This window comes from Chlorocebus sabaeus, chromosome 20 (genome assembly GCF_047675955.1).
Source record: "Chlorocebus sabaeus isolate Y175 chromosome 20, mChlSab1.0.hap1, whole genome shotgun sequence".
Taxonomy (NCBI): Eukaryota; Metazoa; Chordata; class Mammalia; order Primates; family Cercopithecidae; genus Chlorocebus; species Chlorocebus sabaeus.
This window is the reverse complement of record NC_132923.1, coordinates 109,688,321-109,708,121: the sequence shown is the minus strand read 5'-3', so window position 1 is coordinate 109,708,121 and position 19,801 is coordinate 109,688,321. Positions and strand designations below refer to the sequence as shown.

General features: G+C 53.8%; 2 protein-coding genes across 4 annotated transcripts in view; one reads left to right on the top strand and one right to left on the bottom strand.

Moving 5' to 3' along the window:
• Positions 1-4,213: 4,213 nt before the first annotated feature.
• Positions 4,214-7,391, top strand: GPR3 (G protein-coupled receptor 3). Of its 2 annotated transcripts, none has more exons than XM_007979823.3 (2): positions 4,214-4,329; positions 5,369-7,391. In XM_007979823.3, the coding sequence occupies exon 2, from the start codon at positions 5,377-5,379 to the stop codon at positions 6,364-6,366; it is 990 nt and encodes a 329-aa protein (XP_007978014.1). In that variant the 5' UTR covers positions 4,214-4,329; positions 5,369-5,376; the 3' UTR covers positions 6,367-7,391. The 2 variants fall into 2 exon arrangements, with proteins under 2 accessions (XP_007978014.1, XP_007978016.1); XM_007979825.3 differs by lacking the exon at positions 4,214-4,329 and adding an exon at positions 4,349-4,439.
• Positions 7,392-15,360: 7,969 nt separating this feature from the next.
• Positions 15,361-19,801, bottom strand: part of WASF2 (WASP family member 2) — a 90,330-nt gene continuing 85,889 nt past the window's right edge. For both annotated transcript variants that reach the window (XM_007979821.3, XM_073007635.1), the window contains one exon: positions 15,361-19,446. In XM_007979821.3, coding sequence (XP_007978012.1) covers positions 19,289-19,446 — 158 coding nt within the window. In that variant the 3' untranslated portion in view covers positions 15,361-19,288. The remainder of the gene's footprint in view (positions 19,447-19,801) is intronic.

The following is a 19,801-nucleotide window of genomic DNA, read 5'->3' as shown; positions in this document are numbered from 1 at the left end:
AGACCCTTGGGTCTTAGACAAAGGACTCAGGTGTGGAGATTATCTATGACTCACACACACACACACACACACACGCATGCACGAACACCCGCTTCCCACCAATTCCTCCCTCCCCAAGGGATTTCTCGGACTGGTGAAGACAGAAGAGGCAAGGAAAAAAGTCTCACCTGGAAGTGAGTCCTCACAGCCATCTGGTGGCCACCTGGAGAACTGCAGATATTGTCAGCCCTAGTCAAACTTTAGCCTCAGCCCCTTCTGGGAAGAAGGTGACATCTAGGCCAGAATGGAAGGCACACTGGACTTGGTGACAGATGGACCTGGCTTCAGATCCCAGCTCTGCCATTTACTATGTGATTTGGGGCAAGTCCCTTGGCTTTCCTGGGCTTCACCCAAGAAATGGGGACATGGTCCCTCACTTTTGCCAGGTTGTTGTAAGCCCTGGGCTCTGGCCAGGCACCTGGTAGGTGGGAAGGGTTGGAGGAGGTATCAGTGAGGTAGGGACAGAGGGCATGAGGAGAACAGGAGAGAAGGAACTACCTCTTCCTTTACAGAGCAAGTATGCAGGGAATGGAGACCTGATTGATATGAGCAGTTTGGTGCGTGAGGGAGAGCACATGCAGTTCACGTGAAAACACATAGCCCCCCTGTTAGTCTCTTGGCTCTCCTGGGATTCTTGGGGTTAGAAATGTCACTGCACGCCGGGTGCAGTGGCTCACACCTGTAATCCCAGAACTTTGGGAGGCCGAGCCGGGTGGATCACCTGAGGTCAGGAGTTCGAGACCATCCTGACCAATATGGTAAAACCCTGTCTCTACTAAAAAAAAAAAAAAAAAAAAAAAAAATAGCTGGGTATGGTGGCGGGCACCTGTAATCCCAGCTACTTGGGACGCTGAGGCAGAAGAATTGCTTGAACCCAGGAGGCGGAAGTTGCAGTGAGCCGAGATTGCGCTACTGCACTCCAGCCTGGGCAACAAGAGTGAAACTCTGTCTCAAAAAAAAAAAAAAAAAGAAAAAGAAAAAGAAAGAAAGAAAAGAAATGCCACTGTACTCTTTTCCTCCCTGGCTGCCTTGGGATCAACCTCACTTGTAAACCACAGGATAACTATCGGGATCAGGAAGTTCACGACCAATCAGTACTTCAGCGGAAATAAATGGTTTTCCGTGTCCTTCGCCCTGGGAAGGCAACAATGCCTAACACAGAAAACCACTCAAAAAGTAGAAGACCACACTGGATGTCATCTTTGTATTTAGAACCCATTTTGGGCCGGGCGCAGTGGTCATGCCTGTAATCCCAGCACTTTGGGAGGCCAAGGTGGGCAGATCGCTTAAGCCTAGGAGTTCAAGCCAGCCTGGGCAACGTGGCGAAACCCTGTCTCTACAAAAAATTCACGCCTTAGCCGGGCCTGGCAGCATGTGCTTGTAATCCCAGTCACTCTGGAGGCTGAGATGGGAGGATTGCTTGAGTCTAAGAGGTTGAGGCTACAGTGAGCAGTGATTGCACCACTGCACTCCAGCCTGGATGACAGACTGAGATCCTGTCTCAAAAAAATAAAATAAAAACAGAACCTATTTTGGTGGTGTTGGCTTGGGTATGATTTATGATTCCTTGGATTATGCAAAGAAAAATTAATCCAAATGCAGACTTGCAAGACATGAAAGAAAAAGACCTCGAGAAAAGAGCTAAAGGAACTCAAGAACAGAATGAAGATAGTCAGGGAGTCACAAGAGTGTGGTGCTGGTGCTGGCAAACAGGAATGACTTTATCTGCAGCGACGGTGCAGATTTTTCACCAGAGGATTAATAAACTATGAAAACTTAAAAAATATATAATCGCCATTCAGAGTAGCAGAAGATAGTCCCCAATACCCCCCTTTGATGCCAACCTCCCCGCAGCCTTCACCCATCGCTGAGACCAGAACTCTGTAGGGACCTAGCTCTGATGGGAGAGAAAGTGGATCCCTGAGACTTGGGGCCCTGGTGCCCTTGGATCCTCTCTCTGACACCCCCACCTTCCTGGGCACCAGGCATATTACTACTCTCTCTGTTTTCCTTTTTCCTCCGGTTGCTCCCTTTTAGGTCAATCATCCAGTCCATGATTATTTCTTCAACACCCACTACATGTCAGGCACTGTTCTCCAGCAGAAATGGGATATAGTCACTATCCTCTTGGAGCTTAGATTCTAGTGGGGTTGACACGTAGTGAAACAAACAAACATGAATTTATTTATAATTTCAAGAGCGCTGCATCCTCCGAAAGCGAATAAATCAAGAGAAGGGGAGGGAGAGTGATGGGGAGGCCAGTGGCGATCTGAGAGTTCAGAGCAGCCTGTTTCAGAAGTGATTTGGGAGCAGAGACCTGGATGAAGAGAAGGGTTGTAGGCAGAGGGAACAGTCAGGAGCAAGAGTCCAGGAACAGGAGCCCCTGAAGCCCCTTCTCACTCTCTGCTCCCGCCCCTGGGTGACGTCCTCTACCCCTAAAACCTTAGGCAGGTGTGCCACCTGCACACCTACACCGCCAGGTGTGTCCCTCATTGGCCAGCTGTAACATTGATGGCCAACGGCGTGCAGACCCCACTCAACAACCCCATGAGGCCGGAACTAATATTATCCCTATTTTTTAGATGAGGAAATAGGCACAGAGAGCTAAAGAAACTCTCCAAAGTCACACAGCTAGGAAATGGAGAAATTGAGATTTGACCACCTCCGCTCCCTAAGCCCCCTAAACTCACCACATCCAACCTGAAATGAGTCCTCTTCTCCAGCTCCAACCCCTCCTCTTCCCATGTTTCCTGCCACATGACCTTCTGCTGCCTCACACTCAAACCCAAAACCTGCCTGGTGGAGGCTGACCATGGGGCTGCAGTGATAGTGCTGTGATACGGGTGTCCACTGGGGCCTGGGATCCTCAGGCTTCTTAACCTCATCTTCCCTCCCACAGGCCTGCATGATTCCAGGGAGCATCAAGGCAAGAGACACAGGGAGAAAGAGCAGTCAGTCCCCCTGCCGCAGGACTGGTCACATCTGTCACATCTGGAGAAATCTGCCCAGAGTGGTTCCCCTGGACTAAGGGCAGATGGTGTTGGGGAAGAGGGAGCTCCTTCTCCTTGCTCCACCCATCAGGATGCCTAAAATGAGAGGCTGAGAGGGGCCTGCCCTGAGGACTGAGCTGCCAGGCTTTCTGCTTCCAAGTTCTTCCCGGCTCCCCATCTCCTCCTGCTTCGGGGAAGTGCACCCCTGACTCCCTCCCCTCTGGCTTTCTAGATCCTTGAATAAATAATTCAGGTTTTGAAATCTTGCCAGGCCCACCCCTCCGGTGCTGTGAGGGCGCTATTGGGCTGACATGAGTGACGTCACCCAGCTCTTATCCCAGCCCCAGCATCACGGGACCTGCCCTGGCACCAACTTACCTGCCTGGTCACTGTCAGTCCAGACGCTCTACCCTGTGCCCCTCACCCTGGAGCCCACTCACCACGGCCACCTGCTATCTTCCTTCCAGGGCCCCACGGCCCTCATGGCTTAGCATTGTCGCTTCAGTACCCCAGCCCTTCTGACAGGGTCATAGTGACCTGAAGTCACCTGGACACTCCATATTCCCAGGCTGCCGTCTCTGCCGTCCCAGGGTCCCTGAACTCCGCCCTGCTGCAGAGTCACCGTCACACTGCCATGGTTGCCCTGGGGGTTTCCTCTCTACCGTTAGTGTCCCACGGCCATCACTCCCCACAAGATTCTGTCACCATGCTAATGTCATTGCCACCCACCTCCCCGCTCCCTCGTGCTCCCCGTCATCGTCACCTCAGGGCCCCATCATCTTGGCAACCCTGGCATCCTCACCAGGGACGCCCAACCAGCCCCATCACAAGCTCTTCCTTCGTCACCTGGATCTCGTCAGCCTCTGCCACCCAAGGGTCCCATCACCCCACAGCCTAGCCGGGTCCCCTTCCACCACGTTCCCTGCAGCCTCCCTGAGACTTCAAGACTCTCCCACCGGCGCCGCTGAAACCCCCGGCCCGCAGAGGGCGCCGCGTCAAGGACAGCGCGGGCCGACTCCGGAGGGGGCGGGGCCGCAGCCACGGTCGCTTTTTATGAATGGGGGAGCGGGCGGCGCGAGGCCTCATTACTATGCCGCGCAACGTGCGCTGCGCCCCGGCGCTCCTCGCCCATTGGCTGATCGGGCCGCTGACGTCACCGAACCGGTGGCCGGGGGCGGGGCGGGGTGACTCACGCCGCTTCTCCCGCGGCCGCGGGGGCTTCTCGGGGTCCACGCACGCCCTGAGCCGCCAGGACCCGAGCGGAGCCTCCCCGCGGCCCGGCCGCGCCTGGTCCTGAGCGGTGAGTAGTGGGCCCCGCCGCGGACACCAGGGGTCCTGGAGGGCACGCAGGATGCTGGGGCACTGGGCCGGCGGAAGACTCCTAGCGGCCGGCCAGGGTCCGAGTTCCAGGTGGGAATTCTGGGTTTGGGCGATTCTGGGTAAGCAGATGTGGGCCTAAGTGCTTGAGTGCTGGGGATGAGTTGGATGGCCCGGGGAAGGGTGAGCATTCCTGCAGGGACCCGAGGCCCTGGAGGGACTGATGGTCATCTGAGGTTAAGCCGGCAGGAGGCGTCTGGGGCAGGGACCCAGGCGTCCGAACAGCAGAAGGTGTCCGACTTGGGAATCCAGGTATCCAGACAGAAGGCAGAGTCAGGCCCAAAATCCAGGTGTCCGGGCAGAAGAAGGCATCTGACTCAGGGATCCGGGCTTCCAGCAGGGGGGTCTGCCTAGAGACCTAGAGATGCAGGCAGAAAGAAGGGTCCAGCCAGGGACAGAAGTCTGGGAGGGTTGCGGGTGTGGGGCTGAGTTCCCAGGTGTTACCGCGGGAGTGCGGGGTGGTGGCTGGTGGGAGCTTCACGCGCATTCCCCGGGGGCGGAGTCTAAGGCTGGCAGTACTGAGAATCGTGAGGGGTCTGGGAGACTCAGGCACGAGCTAGCATCATCATCTCTGATGGGAGGGAGCAGAGCTGCTCAGTCTCCAGATGTTTTCCTACCCCAATCTTGAGCCTTTGGGGGCATCCCCTGGATCCTATGGCCCTCATCCGCTTATAAGTACCCCTTCTCTCCTCTGGTCACACACATGGGAAAAAGAGACGTGCAGGACCTAGGACAGGGATCCCCAGGAAGAGACCCCTGTTTAGAGGCCTGGGGCATTGGAGAGGACAGCGGTATCCTGGGAAGAGCCCCAGGGGATGAATGTGGGGATAAGGCGTTGGGACCCTATAAGGTATCCTGAGGAGAGACTCCCACCATGTATCCTGAGGGGCACCTCACCCCCTCCAGACCCAACCTTGCATCATTCAGCTTGGTCAGCTTCTCACAAGGACTTTCTCCTACAGGTACCACGATGTGGGGTGCAGGCAGCCCTCTGGCCTGGCTCTCAGCTGGCTCAGGCAACGTGAATGTAAGCAGCATGGGCCCAGCAGAGGGGCCCACAGGTCCAGCTGCACCGCTGCCCTCACCGAAGGCCTGGGATGTGGTGCTCTGCATCTCAGGCACCCTGGTGTCCTGCGAGAATGCACTAGTGGTGGCCATCATCGTGGGCACGCCCGCCTTCCGTGCCCCCATGTTCCTGCTGGTGGGCAGCCTGGCCGTGGCAGACCTGCTGGCAGGCCTGGGCCTGGTCCTGCACTTTGCTGCTGTCTTCTGCATCGGCTCAGCGGAGATGAGCCTGGTGTTGGTTGGCGTGCTGGCAATGGCCTTTACCGCCAGCATCGGCAGTCTACTGGCCATCACTGTTGACCGCTACCTTTCTCTGTACAATGCCCTCACCTACTATTCAGAGACAACAGTGACACGGACCTATGTGATGCTGGCCTTAGTGTGGGGAGGTGCCCTGGGCCTGGGGTTGCTGCCTGTGATGGCCTGGAACTGCCTGGATGGCCTGACCACATGTGGCGTGGTTTATCCACTCTCCAAGAACCATCTGGTAGTCCTGGCCATTGCCTTCTTCATGGTGTTTGGCATCATGCTGCAGCTCTACGCCCAAATCTGCCGCATCGTCTGCCGCCATGCCCAGCAGATTGCCCTCCAGCGGCACCTGCTGCCTGCCTCCCACTATGTGGCCACCCGCAAGGGCATTGCCACACTGGCCGTGGTGCTTGGAGCCTTTGCCGCCTGCTGGTTGCCCTTCACTGTCTACTGCCTGCTGGGTGATGCCCACTCTCCGCCTCTCTACACCTATCTTACCTTGCTCCCCGCCACCTACAACTCCATGATCAACCCTATCATCTATGCCTTCCGCAACCAGGATGTGCAGAAAGTGCTGTGGGCTGTCTGCTGCTGCTGTTCCTCTTCCAAGATACCCTTCCGATCCCGCTCCCCCAGTGATGTCTAGCTGAGTCTTCGTGATCCTTCAGCCCTGGTCACTACAGAATTCCAGAACATTAGGCTCTCCAGGGCTTCTTTCCAAACCCCCAGCTCCACACCCCCCAGACCCAGCTGGTTCTGGAGTTCTAGGACATTGGGTGTTTGAAGGTTCTTGTTCAGATCCCTGTGGGGGTCCAGCTGGCTCCATGGTTCCAGAATGTTCAGGTGGCCAGGGATCTACTCAGAAATGTCTCACAGCCCAGCTGGCTTGCAATTCCGGAATGCTGGGAGTTTTACAGTGCCATTCCAAGTCCCAGATGTCCCTCCTCCCCCACACTTGACCTTAACCATGTCACTTTACGTTTGAATTTCTGAACTAAAGAGTCAGAGAGATTAGTCACATAGTTGCCTAAATAGGAGAGAGAAAGATTATATACGCGCACATACAAAGAGACTGTCTATTTATGATTTATTTATTTATTTATTTATAAATTTACTTATGGGTGGTAAGGGGGGAAAAAGAGACCCACACCTTGATATCCAGGCCATACCAGGGTACCCGTTGTCCCCTCACCCCCATTTCTGACCTCAGCTCCTGGAGGGGGGAAAGGGAGAAAGAGAAACCACGTATTTTGTTATTATTTTGGATTATTTTTTATCGAAGAGATCATAGAAACCAGAGCCTTCTCCCCAGGCCTGCCCTCTTTGGGCTTGGAAGGGGAACACACCAGCCTCTGGTTTTTTATTTTTTTAAGAAGCCATCACCTGAGCAACCAAAAATTCCTTTGCGCTGGGGTCCGACTGCCCTCTGGTGGCCATTTGGGGAAAACTGCAGCCCAGCCAGGCAGCTGGGACCAGAATGCAACCCCAGCTCCACTCCAGCCTGGTGTCCAGCGCCACAGCCATGGCCCGGGGGCCAAGCCTCACCCTGCGGTGCCCTAGAGGGGGGGCACGAGCCAACACCCCACCCCTCTGCCAACCGGGGTATGGCCCCCAGTGCATTCCCTGTTCCTGTCTCCAACCTAACTCAATAAAAAATGATTTTGTCATAAATATGTTTCCCTATGTGTGTGTGGAGGGCATGGAGTGGGGCCTGATGGAGGATGGCCTGGAATGAGAGGGTCAAGCCAGGCCTGGGGTGCCTGTTGAGGGACCTGGGGAGCTGGACAGAGGGTGGAGGGTGGCTGGCAGGTGACTCCCTCTCAGATGTCAGTGCTCCTCTGCTCAGACCTGGGCACTGACTGGCAAGGACCTTACCTCCCCCTGGCGATAGGAACCTGGGTGCTTGGCTCTTCCTGGGTCAAGGATGCCCACATCCTGGCCACATTGGCCATTGTGGGACTTAGGCATGATGAATGTGCTCAAAGCATGTCAGTTTCCTTAATAATAATAGGTCCTTCTAATTGTGGGCGCCTACTGTGTGTCTGGCACACATGCCACCTCGCTTATGCCTCATAAGCGTCCCATGGCACAGGTAGTGTCTTCTCCATTTTACAAACGAGGTAGCTGAGGCTGAGTGAGGGACAGTGGCTGGCCCAAGGACATAACAGCTAAAAAATGGTAAAGCCAGGAGCATCTGTTTCTAGAATCTGTGCTGTGTAGTGAGCAATTTCCTTCCTTCGCAAGCCTGGAGCTTAGGGCATTATGGGCCCTGATTTTTTTTTTTTTTTTTTTTTTTTTTAACGGAGTCTCACTCTGTTGCCCAGGCTGGAGTGCAATGGCACGATCTTGGCTCACTGCAACCTCCGCCTCCCGGGTTCAAATGATTCTCCTGCCTCAGTTTCCCAAGTAGCTGGGATTACAGGCACCTGCCACCACGCTGGTTAATTTTTGTATTTTTAGTAGATACGGAGGTTTCACCATGCTGGCCAGACTCGTCTTGAACTCCCAACCTCAGGCGATCCGCCCGTCTTAGCCTCCCAAAGTGCTGGGATTACAGGCGTGAGCCACCGCGCCCAGCTGAACCCTGATTTGTTTTGGGGTTCATTTTTAGGGCCACAACTGGGAAATGGTCAGAGGGGGTCTGGTCATTTTGGAGTCAGAAGAGCTTTTCTATGCAAAGGTGGGTGACTATCAGTCTGTGCCTTTGGGGACATACGTGTGCAGGACCCAGAGTTTGGGTATTTGGGAAGAGGAAGCTGACCCCAGAAGGAATGTGTCTATCATGCCAGGGCAGCAGCAGGTTTGGGGTGTGGCTGAAGAGGAAGCTCTGATTGGCCAAGCCTCCCAGCTTCCCAGGCCTTATTGTTGGGCAAAGCTTGGAGGCGGGGCTCTCAGAGCATTTCTGGCTCACCCCTCCATATACAGACAGGGAGCCTGAGGCCCAAAGAGGAGCAGCCATTTGCTCAAACTTTCACAGCTGTGCCAGGCTGGGACACAGGCCTTTGTCCATTTCTCTGGCAGAGCCCTTTCGTCTAGTGTAAAGATCCCTCCCTTGGCCAGGTGCAGTGGCTCATGCCCGTAATCCCAGCACTTTGGGAGCCCAAGGTGGGCAGATCACCTGAGTCAGGAGTTCAAGACCAGCCTGGTCAACATGGTGAAACCCCGTCTCTACTAAAAATACAAAAAATTAGCCAGATGTGGAGCCTGTAATTCCAGCTACTCAGGAGTCTGAGGCAGGAGAATCGCTTCAGCCTGGGAGGCAGAGGTTGCAGTGAGCCAAGATCGCACTACTGCACTCCAGCCTGGGTGACAGAGCGAGATTCCGTCTCAAAAAAAAAAAAAAAAAAAAAAAATTCCTCCAACAGTCTGAGGAGGGTCGTCATGCCAACAGGCCCAGGCACAAAGTGGTGAGGCTGCACCAGGTCAGGCCAAGCTTTATTCTATCCCCACCCTCCTGACAGGTCCCTGGGAAAAGTTCCTACTCAGCAAGCCCCTGCCCCACGCCAAACCTTCCATACCATCACTGTGGCTTCGTCAGATGGATACCATTGCTCTTCCCCATTTTACAAAAGAGGAAGTTGAGGGTCCAAGAGTAGTGGGCCTTCATTCATTCACTGCTGTCCTTGTGGACAGCTTAAATTCTAGCTGGGGGAAATAGCAATACAAAGTTTTTCCAAAAATGTAATATTACACAGTGGTAAGTCCTCAGAGAAAGAGCAGAGGAAGAAGGATAAGGAAGAAGAGTAATTTTTAAATGAGGGCGCCCAGGAAAAGCCTCCCTGAGAGGTGACATTGGATTGGTCCAAAGTCAGACGGTTGGTAAGGAGTTGAGCTGGGATTTGAACCCACGTCCATTTGACTCCAAATCTCTCTTTCCTGGATGAGGGAGGGTGTTTCAGGAACAACCCAGAAACATCAAGCAAGGAAACTGGGACAAATCCCCAGGCTGGGGGAAGCAGGGGGTCTGCGGGTTAAACCCAGACCTCTGGAGGCACGGCACAGGGCAGGGCCTTGTTGCTGCCCCCACCATCATGCTCCTGAGGAGCCCGCCAAGGTCCAGAGGAGAGGGGCCAAGTGCCCGTCCTATGCTAGGTGAGGCTCAGGCCTTTGCTTCCCCAGCCCAGCTTCCAGCTCCAGGGCCCAAGAAGGGACCTGCTGCCATCCTTGTGGAAGCCCCTGCACCAAGGGGCTTCCTCTGTCCCTCTGGGGGTGGCTGTGGGCTGGAGCTGAGGTGTTTCTGGCAGCCTGGATCTGGGGTCTCTGCCTTGGGTCTTGGGCCTACTTTGAGGGGTGTTTGAATCTGTCCCTCAGGTTGGGCCCTGTGTGTATGGTGGGGCTGGTTGGCTTTTCCCTCCTCTCAGAATTCTGCAGATCAGCTTAGCGCTTCTTCCCAGTACCTCCACTCCCTGCTTCCTCCAGGAAGCCTCCCTGCCTGAGCCCTTTTGTGGCTGTGAGAATGTGATCCATACAATATGACTTACTATACCTCCCCTGAGTAAACATGTATAGAGAAGTCTTCCCCCATCCTCAGAATGGAGACGGGGCTGCATGTCCTTCTCCAGTTGAGGGTCCCTGAGAGAAGGAATATCTGTCTCCTCAAACCGAAGGCTCCTGAAGGCAGATCTTTCTCTCTCCTCAGAACTAGGGGCTCCTGAATACAAAGTCATGTCTCTCCTGTCAGGCTGGGAACTTCTGAGAGCCGGGCTGTCTCCCCCCTCAGGCTGGGGGCCTCTTGAGAACAGGGTCATGTCTTTTGCCTCAGATTGAGGACCCCTGAGGGTAGGACTTTGTCTTACCCACTCAGACTGAGGCCTCCTGTGTCTCCTTCAAGCCTCAGAGTCCTCTGGTGCTCAGCCTGGAGCTGCTTAGCACCGCATGCTTGTGTGTGTGTGTGTATGTGTGCGTGCGCGCGTTTGCTTGAGTGCCTCTCTGCCTCTGCCAGCTTTCCAACCCCCATGCCTGATCCCACCCAGCTACAGGGGTCCAGGAAGGTCAGCTGGGGTGTGACATGGCCCCCTGAATTGGGGTAGGCAAGGCTAGGGCCAATTCCACCTTCCTGCTGGGGTAGGCCCTGGGATGGGGCTGGAGCCCATCTCTCCTCCCCGCCTCCCTTGGTCCTGTGTGGGTGTGTGGGGGCAGCCCTGAGTGCTGAGCCCCCACAGGGGCCATGTCCGCCTCTCCCTGCAATAAGTGAGGAGACAGCAGCTATTAATATAAGATGAGTTCACAGGCTCACAGCTTCCGCAGGCTGGAAAACAGGCTCCTGGGGCTGGGGGCTGCGGCAAGGCTTGGCTGTCAGATTCCCTCCGGGAGCCTGGAGACCGCCAGTCCCGCATCCCCCAGCTCTTCCATGCTGAGACCTGAGGGCACAGACACACACTCATGTCACATGCTCTAGGCCCCTGGCTGTTCTGAGCACACACATGCAGACACATACGTAGGTACATCCATACCTATACCAGCACACTAGCGCACACACACTTGTTCAGATACATCATTGTACATGTGTACACTGACCATGTCAACTTTCTGTGTATGTTTAGTGCTGAAGCACACATATGACCTTGCACACCCTTGTGTACAAGTATGTGTACACAGACACAACAAACATGTATGCATACCTAAACCCATTAGCACACTCACATATACACACACCTGCACGTGTATATAATGTCCATAGTCATGTATACACATTTGCAAGCAGCACCAGATTCAAGGACTTGAATGCATGTGCACGCCCTTTCACACAGCGTACACACACTCGCACATGCTCCCTGCTGCTGGCAGTGCTCAGCAATCCTGAATTTACAGGCTGACCCTCGGTTTCCAGAACCAACCGGCTGGCTCAACCTCCATTCCTTGTCTCCCCTCTCCCCTTGCCTCATGACAGGCAGCTCAAGCTCCTGCCAACCCCAATGCCTGCCTTCAGCTTCCCGCCCCCCAGGGAGCCCCCGATCCATGATTAACCCCCTCGCTAATTGGCCACCAGCCCCTTGACTTTGCTGCAGGCCTTCTCGGGAGCTGGGAGCAAGAGGCTGCAAATTGGCCAAGCAGGACGGGTCTAGGGAATACTGTGCATATAGAGGATGAGGGTGGGGGCACTGCAAGCCCAGTGCCTGGGTGGAGCCAGGCAGTGCACCCCCTATTCCAGGGCTGGGCAGAACAGTGGCTTCCTATTCTCTTGGGACGGTACTCCTATGATTCATTATCTACATAGTCACCTGAAGCCAGCCCTGCATGCACATTTACACACACTCACCAGCCATGTGTGCAGACATATTCCACCCCGCTCGGCACACTAACAGGTGAACAACTGCACATACCCAAGTACACTCAAAAATGTACCAAGTATGCATGCAAGCAAAATTTTACATGTTCATAGTCACCTGCCAGATATGCAGACATCATTTATATATTTACATCCAAACACACATGCAGTTGCATGTATGTGGGCTCACAAACACATACACATGCCCATGAAGGTCCTAAGTGTACCTGCAGGCATGCACCAACATCCAACTACTATCCACATTGTGATATATACATGTGGAGTCCAGATATGCATGCACATACACCCATGCACACAGCTCACATGTGTGTATATACCCTGATGAACAAGCTACCAAGTGGCCACATGCTAGGAAGAACGCTCTTTAGCTAGCCTCTGGCTTTACATAAAAGCTTGAGGTTTGCTCAGTCTACTAGTGGGGAGAGAGAGTGATGGAACCTACTCAAGTTCCAACCTGTCTCTTCCCAGCCTCCATGCTAAATACCTAAGCCTGGGACCTCCTCGGGGTTCCCCCTAAGCCTTCAGGTAGCCACAGGGACCCTGTCATGGTTCCAAGACAAAAGGCCAGAACTTCTGGCTTCCCTTGCAGTTTCAGTCTCCTTGGCTGTGGCTCAAGCCCACAAGGTGTTACTGCTCTCGTAGGCAGTCTAGGGCATTGAAAAAAGGAAGGTTTCTATTTCAAATGTCTGCTGCTAGCTTGCTGTGTGACTTCAGGCAAGTTGCTGTGGCTCTCTGTAACTTGTTTCCTCATCTATACAATAGGAACAAAAGGCGTTGTATTTGTAATATTTCCAAGACTCACACTCCGGGAGCGGCATCAGTGCCCAAGATGGTGCAAAGCCAGAGTGGAGGGGCTGCATACATCATCACAGTCAACTCTTCGTTGAATAGGTGAGGAAGCTGAGGCCCAAGGTGGGAGCTAGATCTGACCTCTGACTTCTCAGCCAGGAAGTCTGCTCCTTTTTAATGATGTGTGCAGTGTGAGCTCGTGTGTGCATACTGTGGACATGCATGGACAGCTTCTTAGGTAAAGGCAGGGAAGGCATCTAGGCAGGACCCCTTGCACCAAGTATTAACTGCTCTCCTTGTCATCAAGGGACTGGCAATTCTCCCATAAAAGATTCCTTTGGATGTGAAAGGCTTTTATTTATTTAACTTATTTTTTTGAGATGAAGTCTCACTCTGTTGCCTAGGCTGGAGTGTAGTGGCACAATCTCAGCTCACTGCAGCCTCCGCCTCCTGGGTTCAAGCGACTCTTGTACCCCGGCCTCCCGAGTAGCTGAGACTACAGGTGCAAGCCACCACATCTGGCTCATTTTTGTATTTTTAGTAGTGATGGAGTTTCACCATGTTGGTCAGGGTAGTCTTGAACTCCTGACTTCAAGTGATCTGCCCGCCTTGGCCTCCCAAAGTGCTGGGATTACAGGTGTAGGCCACTGCGCCTGGTCCACAAAAGGCTTTTTGTCCTTAAGCTTCAAGAGCACCCTCTAACCACCCACACCTCCTGGGGCTGAGGAGCAGTTCAGGGGGAGCACCTGAAACTGCTCCCAGCCCCATGACCTAGGAGGGAACTAGTTAACTAGCCTAGAGCAGAACTTCCAGGAAACGGTGCCAGGTTGCCCTGGCCACTGGGCAGCCAGGAGGGGGCAGTGAGGAACTGGTGGAGGCAGCAAGTGGGGAGGACAGCTCCTGAGCAATGTGTGAGGGCTGCCTGCAATTACGGGTTCCTGTAATCATGTGCTGGTTTGTGTCCTTGTGTAAACGACAGGGATCTGCGCACAATATGTGCACTGGTCCTCATGTGTGCCCACTCGTGTGTCTCTATGAAGCCCCAGCCCATACCCAGGGAATCCACTTTGTTCTTAGGCAGCCAAGGGTGCAGACACTTCTGCTCTAACGGCCTGGGATAGGCAGGCCCTCAGCCAAGCTCACTGTATTTCAAAGCAAGAGCAAAAATGACCATCACCATTTACTGCCTTTATAAAAGTGGGCACCAGGGAGTGGGGCAGGTAAGAATGGAAAGCTTTAACAGGCTCCCTACAACGTTAAAGCCCTCAGTGATTTTGGATGGAGACTCTTAAGCTGTTTCAGTTGCATGGTAAACACAGCATTGGGCTCTGGCTAGAGAGGGGCCTGTGTTTGAACCACGTTCTGTTCCTGGCCAGCTGTGATCTCAGGCAACTGTGAACCTGTTTCTCTCCTGTGTAAAATGGGGGACCCTCGCCTCTTAAGAATGAAATAAAAGATATGCCGTCTTTGGCAGGTAGTGGGCGCTCAATAAATGCTTATTCTTCTTAGGATCAGCCCAAGGAGGTGAAGAGACTTGCACAGGGTCACAGCTCCAGAGTGGCAGGGCCAGAATTCAAGCTCAGGCCTCTTTCTTCCCAGAGCCACATTCCTTCCCTCCAATTCCCTAGCAAGGGCGGCTCCCGAACCACCATTTTGTCTTCTGCCAGGGCGGGCGTCTGGCTGCCTGTCAGTCACCGGCCTTGGGAAGCCAAGTGCTGACTTAACACAGGCCTGAGCAGACGGGTGGAGGGAAGGGGCTTTGCAGGGGCGAACTGGCTCCGCGGCCCCCTTCTCTGCACCACCACCTCCAGCGATGAGCTCAGAGCGGCTGGCGCAGCAGTTGCTGACAATTCAAAACTTCTGCCCCTTCTCCTGGGACGCCAGTGGGTGACTCTCCGAACAGCAGGCGTGACCCGCAGAGTCACCAACTCTGCTCCCGCCCCTCTCCCGGGGGCCACTACACTGTGTCTGCTGGGTCCGGAACTGGGTGTCTGCTCATAAATTACCCCCAGGGACAGTTACCCGCAGCAGCTGTGCTTGGAACAACCGTTGCTTCCTGGGTAGGTCATTTTTTGGGTCAGAATACAAACCCAGCCCCCTCGCCTTCCTCAGGCAGAAGGGGCATGCAGCAGCCTAAACCTTTTATCGGATTCCATTGTAAATCGTTCTATTTAAGGTAAGTTGATTGGGTCTGAAAGGCAGACAAGATGCCGGCCAGATGTTGGGCGCAGCATCAGCATTCAGCCTGTACTCCTCTCCTGCTTGATGCAAACAGTTGCCAGCAGATTGTCTCCTGCGGCCCCAGCACACCCCCTTTCTCATGGTGAGAAGGGGACTGGGTATCTGGGCCTGCAGGCCCTCCAACCTGGGTCTCCTCCTAAACTGAAATGGTTTCCAGCCTTCTGCACATGGTGCACTTTCTGCACCCAAAAGCCTCCTGCCCTTCAGGCCCACCCACACTGGAGCCCCCTCCTGAGCTCTGGCCACCACCTGTGACTATTAGTATCACTTCCTTCTAATCTCTTGTCCCATTAAAACAATACCACAAACACCAGAGGTGGCTGAGTGGCTACAAAGACTTTATCAAATTATTTAAAATGTTGGCATTTAAGTATTCATGTGTATCCAGTTACATGGAACCTTCAGGTCAATGGGGCACAAATGTGGTATACACACGATGAGCCTGGCAGGGAAGCAAGTAAGACCAGGCTTGGAGCTACAGGGCTTTAAAAAAATTGGATGTCTTTCTGAGGGTCTGAGAAGAACAGGGCAGAATAGGAAAGGGTCACTTTAGGGGTCTGGCTTAACCCACTGCCCAGATCTCCAACTGAAGAGCTCCTTTCCCATTCTCAAGGGAAGAGGGCCTGTTTTCAAACAGCATCCCTACTACACATACACCCATTCCCTAAAATCTTGATGTGGCAAACACACCCAAGAACCCACTGGAATACATCCTTATAAATATGTTTGTATCAGAGAAAACAAGGCACTTCGGGAGTATTATGGCTTACTCTACTACATGTACATCATTCTAGACAGAAAGTAAAACTTGGTTAGTTCCTCAAGTGAATTAACTGAATAAACTTAATACAATAACAAAATTGTTCCCTAACCCACACTGAGGCACGGTTAAAGTGAACACGGCAGGAGGCACACAATGAGGCACATCTCTGCGCGACACCTGGTCCCAGGTCAGCTGGACCCCAGCAGGGCTCAAAGCCTGATGCCTCCAGGAAGCCTGACATCTCTCATGAGCAAAGCCCCCTGGCCTTGGAGCACTGGCTCCCTCCCTCCCCATGCCCTGAGGTCAGGTGAGGGGCCACAGTGGGAGGTAGTCCTAGAGCAGAGCTGGGACATGGTGGGAATGCTTAAGCAGGGTCACCAAAACCACAGAGACCTCAATCTGTCCAAGCTGGCGCTGCAGAGTCGGAGGATCGGCGCCACGGGAAGAAATTTCACATTAGCCCTGACAACACTGCCTCGGCTATGCAGTGACATTGGCCAGGGTCGTTTCTGAGGGCGCTCGAGCTTCCACTAGAGGCGAGGTGGAGCCTGGGCCAGCTGCTCTGAGCCTCCAAGGGCTGGCTGAGTCCGCCTCCTCCCCCGAGCTGCTCCTTTGGAATGTACCCATCTCACAACCAAGGCAAAGCCACAAGTCGCTTCTGACACTATTGGAAGCTGGGCCCCAGGGCCACAGGAATGGGGGCAGGTCCCCTGGGCGGGGTGAACCAGGAAGGGAGGAAACTCCTTGGCTTCAGCGCTTAAGAGTCCTTATGGTCCATTGTTCCATACTCTCACCAGCTTAGGCCCAGATTAAATAATCACTAAACTTTGCATTCTGTGTTACGTGAGTCCAAAAACAGGATTACCTGCATTGGGTCCTTTATCATCTTAAAGGGCTCTGGGTCTAAAGAAGCCGTTTTTTTTTGTTGTTTTTTTGGTGCATATGCATAAGTGGAGCCCAGAGGGCCTCTCAGCTCACTGGGTCCCCGGCCCCCCGAGTTGAGGAGGCTTCGCAAGGCCGGCTGCTACAAAGTGCCGAGCTTGGCTGCATAGATTTTAATGAGAGCGTCAGGCAGAGCTGTGCTGTTGCTCTCCGGGACTTGCAGATCATTACCAAACCAGCTGTAGGATGAGAACACAGCACATCGAAACCCTAGGAGGTCACTGAGCTAATGATCTAATCCTACCTTCCGCAGGCAGCGCCCCTCCCCACCTCCTCCTGCCCCCAGTCCTTTCCACGATGGACTCAGTCCATTCCAGAAGGCAGGCCAACACCGCCCCCTTCAAGGTCAGAGCAGAATGACAGTGAGTGGCTCTAGCTCTCCCTTTTCCGGAAAGGAGGAGGATGGGGGTAATTTAGTCAAAGCCATTAGGCCCAAACCCTGGCCTGGCCAGGCCCCAGGTCTCCTGTTTGGGAGAACCACTGCCCTCTGCCTGCCTCTCTAGCTACTGCTGGGCTGTGGCCCAGACGCCTTCAACAGCCATTTTAGGGTTCTGATGAAAGCGCCTTCGGCTTCTAAGGTGCAGGCTGGGAAACAAGGTGGGGGTCCACATAGCCTGGTGTCTCAGCATCGAGCTTGGTGCCAAGTCCTGTGCCAGAGACACCTGATCTGGAGAGAGGGAAGAGGGCACACTTGGGAGTGGCCACAGCAGGAGTGCATCCTGGCCCCTACAGGCTCAGTCCCCACACCCTGAGCTCTACGAAAGAAAGCAGAGGGGAAGGGGCCAGCAAGGGCACAGAAGCAGAACCCATGACTACACTCTCTCCTCAAGCCAGAGGGCTTTACGAGGGCTTTGGCAATTACTAGACTATTTGCTGTGCTGGGTAGGGACAGATCCTGTTTCTCTTTGTTTCAGGGCTCTGAAAGCCGGAGAAGCCAGCAGAAGCCGATTTCAGCATACGAGGCTACACAATAGTTAGGGCAGAAAAGAAGAAGCCTCACTGTTGGCTAGAGCTGACCAGTTTTTTTCTGAATAATAGCACCTGTGTATTAGCTCTGGGAAAAGCAGGGAGGGAGGGAGGGAGGGAGCTTCACCGTGTGCAGTGAGGGGAGCTGGAAACAGGACCTGGAGCCCCTCTGCCTTTCAGCCTACTTCACGGCTGCCAGGCCCCCCAAGGCAGGTACCGGCACGGCTGCCAGCCTGAGGAACTGAAGTTTCCACAGTTGGCAGAATCTTTGTTTAAATTGGGGAAATAAAAGGGGGAGGAGTTGCAGAGGAATTGAAAACAGCACCTGTCACAGCTGCCTATCCCCTTCCTTCTCTCACTACTTCTGGTCCCCCAAAAGGGCTGGTCCCAAGGCTATGTGGTTGGTTGGTGACAGAAAAGGGGCAACAAAGAATGACAAGAGAGGCTATGAAGGTTTGAGCAGCACCGACAGGGCTGGCACAGACCCTGAGCCCTCCTACTGGGACCCCAACCTATGGTGAGGTCTGGAGTAGCAATACAGCCGAGAAAGCTCTGCCCAGACTCCAGTAGGTGCCCATTCTTTGGTCCCAGAAAGCACAGGTGACTTGGAATCAGGAACTCTGGGCTCTAGCTATGTCACTATCCAATTGTGTGACCTTGAGCAAGTCACTTCCCATCTCTAGGCCTCAGCATCCTTAAAGAGTGGGACCCATGGGGCTCCACTGTTCTTCCAGTCCTGCAGCTCCAAGTCTTCAGGCTTTGCTCCTGACAGCCAGAAGAGGCCCCTGTTCTCATGTGTCAGGGACAGTTTGGTCATGGATACTAGAGGTTAAAACTGGGCTGTGTTGCCTGAAGGCATCTAGAGGTGGTGGTGGTGCATCCTGAACACCATACTCACCAAAGGGATCCTGGGAGGGAGGCAACAGCTCCAGCCTACAGAAAGGCATCATTTTTGGGCAGAGGAGGTGAGACATTCTTTAGAGGCTTGATGCCTTCTGGAATAAAGGGCATCCCAGGCATAAGAGATCGTTTAGCACAAGGCAGGCCCACCCTGCTGATTAGGGCAAAGGGTGAGGCAGTCTGGCCGTTGGAGCCTTCGGCCTGCTCTGCCCTTTCAGGGCACAGGAAAGGGGCCAGCTGTGTCCATTCAGGCCACTCCCCCTGCTTTAGAACCAGAGAGTGGCTGGCATTATTTGAAGTGGCTGAGGGCACGGGTTTTAGAAGACTGTAGTTGTATACGGCTCCTAAGGGAAGGCCCCATCTCCAACGGAAACCCGATCAAAGGAATCTGCTTTGGGATTTCTCCTTCCTTTCAATATGCAACAGGCACTTGAAGGAAAGAGGGAACATCCCAGCTACTGAACTTCAGGAGCCCTACAGGGCCTGACAATGGGGAGAGGAAATACATGTTGATTTGGAGGAAGCACTTGGATATATCTTTGGTTGCTTCAGGGAAAGCTTTGGCCCCTTAAAATTACTTTTTTCCTCCCCTTTCTCCCCTACGGATCTGTTGGGGTTGGCATCAAAGAAGGCAGGTAGGAAGGAAAGAAAAAGAAGGTGGACAGCAGGCAGAAAGCGTTAATCCGACCAGTCGTCCTCATCAAATTCAGAGGAATCATCTTCTGAGTCACTGTACTCAACAGCAATGCGACGAGACAAGATGGTGGCCACGTCATTGCCCACGACATCCCGCTTCTCTTGTTCCCGCTGCTCCTCAACCCTGCGCAGCTGAAAACCTGGTGGCAAAGAGACAGAGGGGTGAGGAAGGCGTGTCCTCAGCCTTGGAATCCATCTGGAACTGGGTAAGGGGGAGTGGCCACCAGTGGGTAAGGGGTATTGCAAAGGACAGAGAAAAAGAAGGTTGTTGTGGAAAAGCAGAAGATGAGTGTATGAAACTGGTGAAGTGTGTCTGAAAGGCAGCCAGCTGTCCTTTCTGGTTTACACACTTTCAGGCTGGTAAGGACTTCTCATGAGGATATGAAGTGGGGAGCAGGCACCACATTCCATCCAGCAGATCCTCAGCCTGCCCAATTCCATCAATTATAATGGGGCTCAGCTGCCATAGACTGTCCTCTCTAGACCAGAAGTTTT

Excerpts from the sequence above, each read along its gene's own strand:
- GPR3 (XM_007979823.3), top strand. The coding sequence starts at position 5,377 with ATGTGGGGTGCAGGCAGCCCTCTGGCCTGGCTCTCAGCTGGCTCAGGC.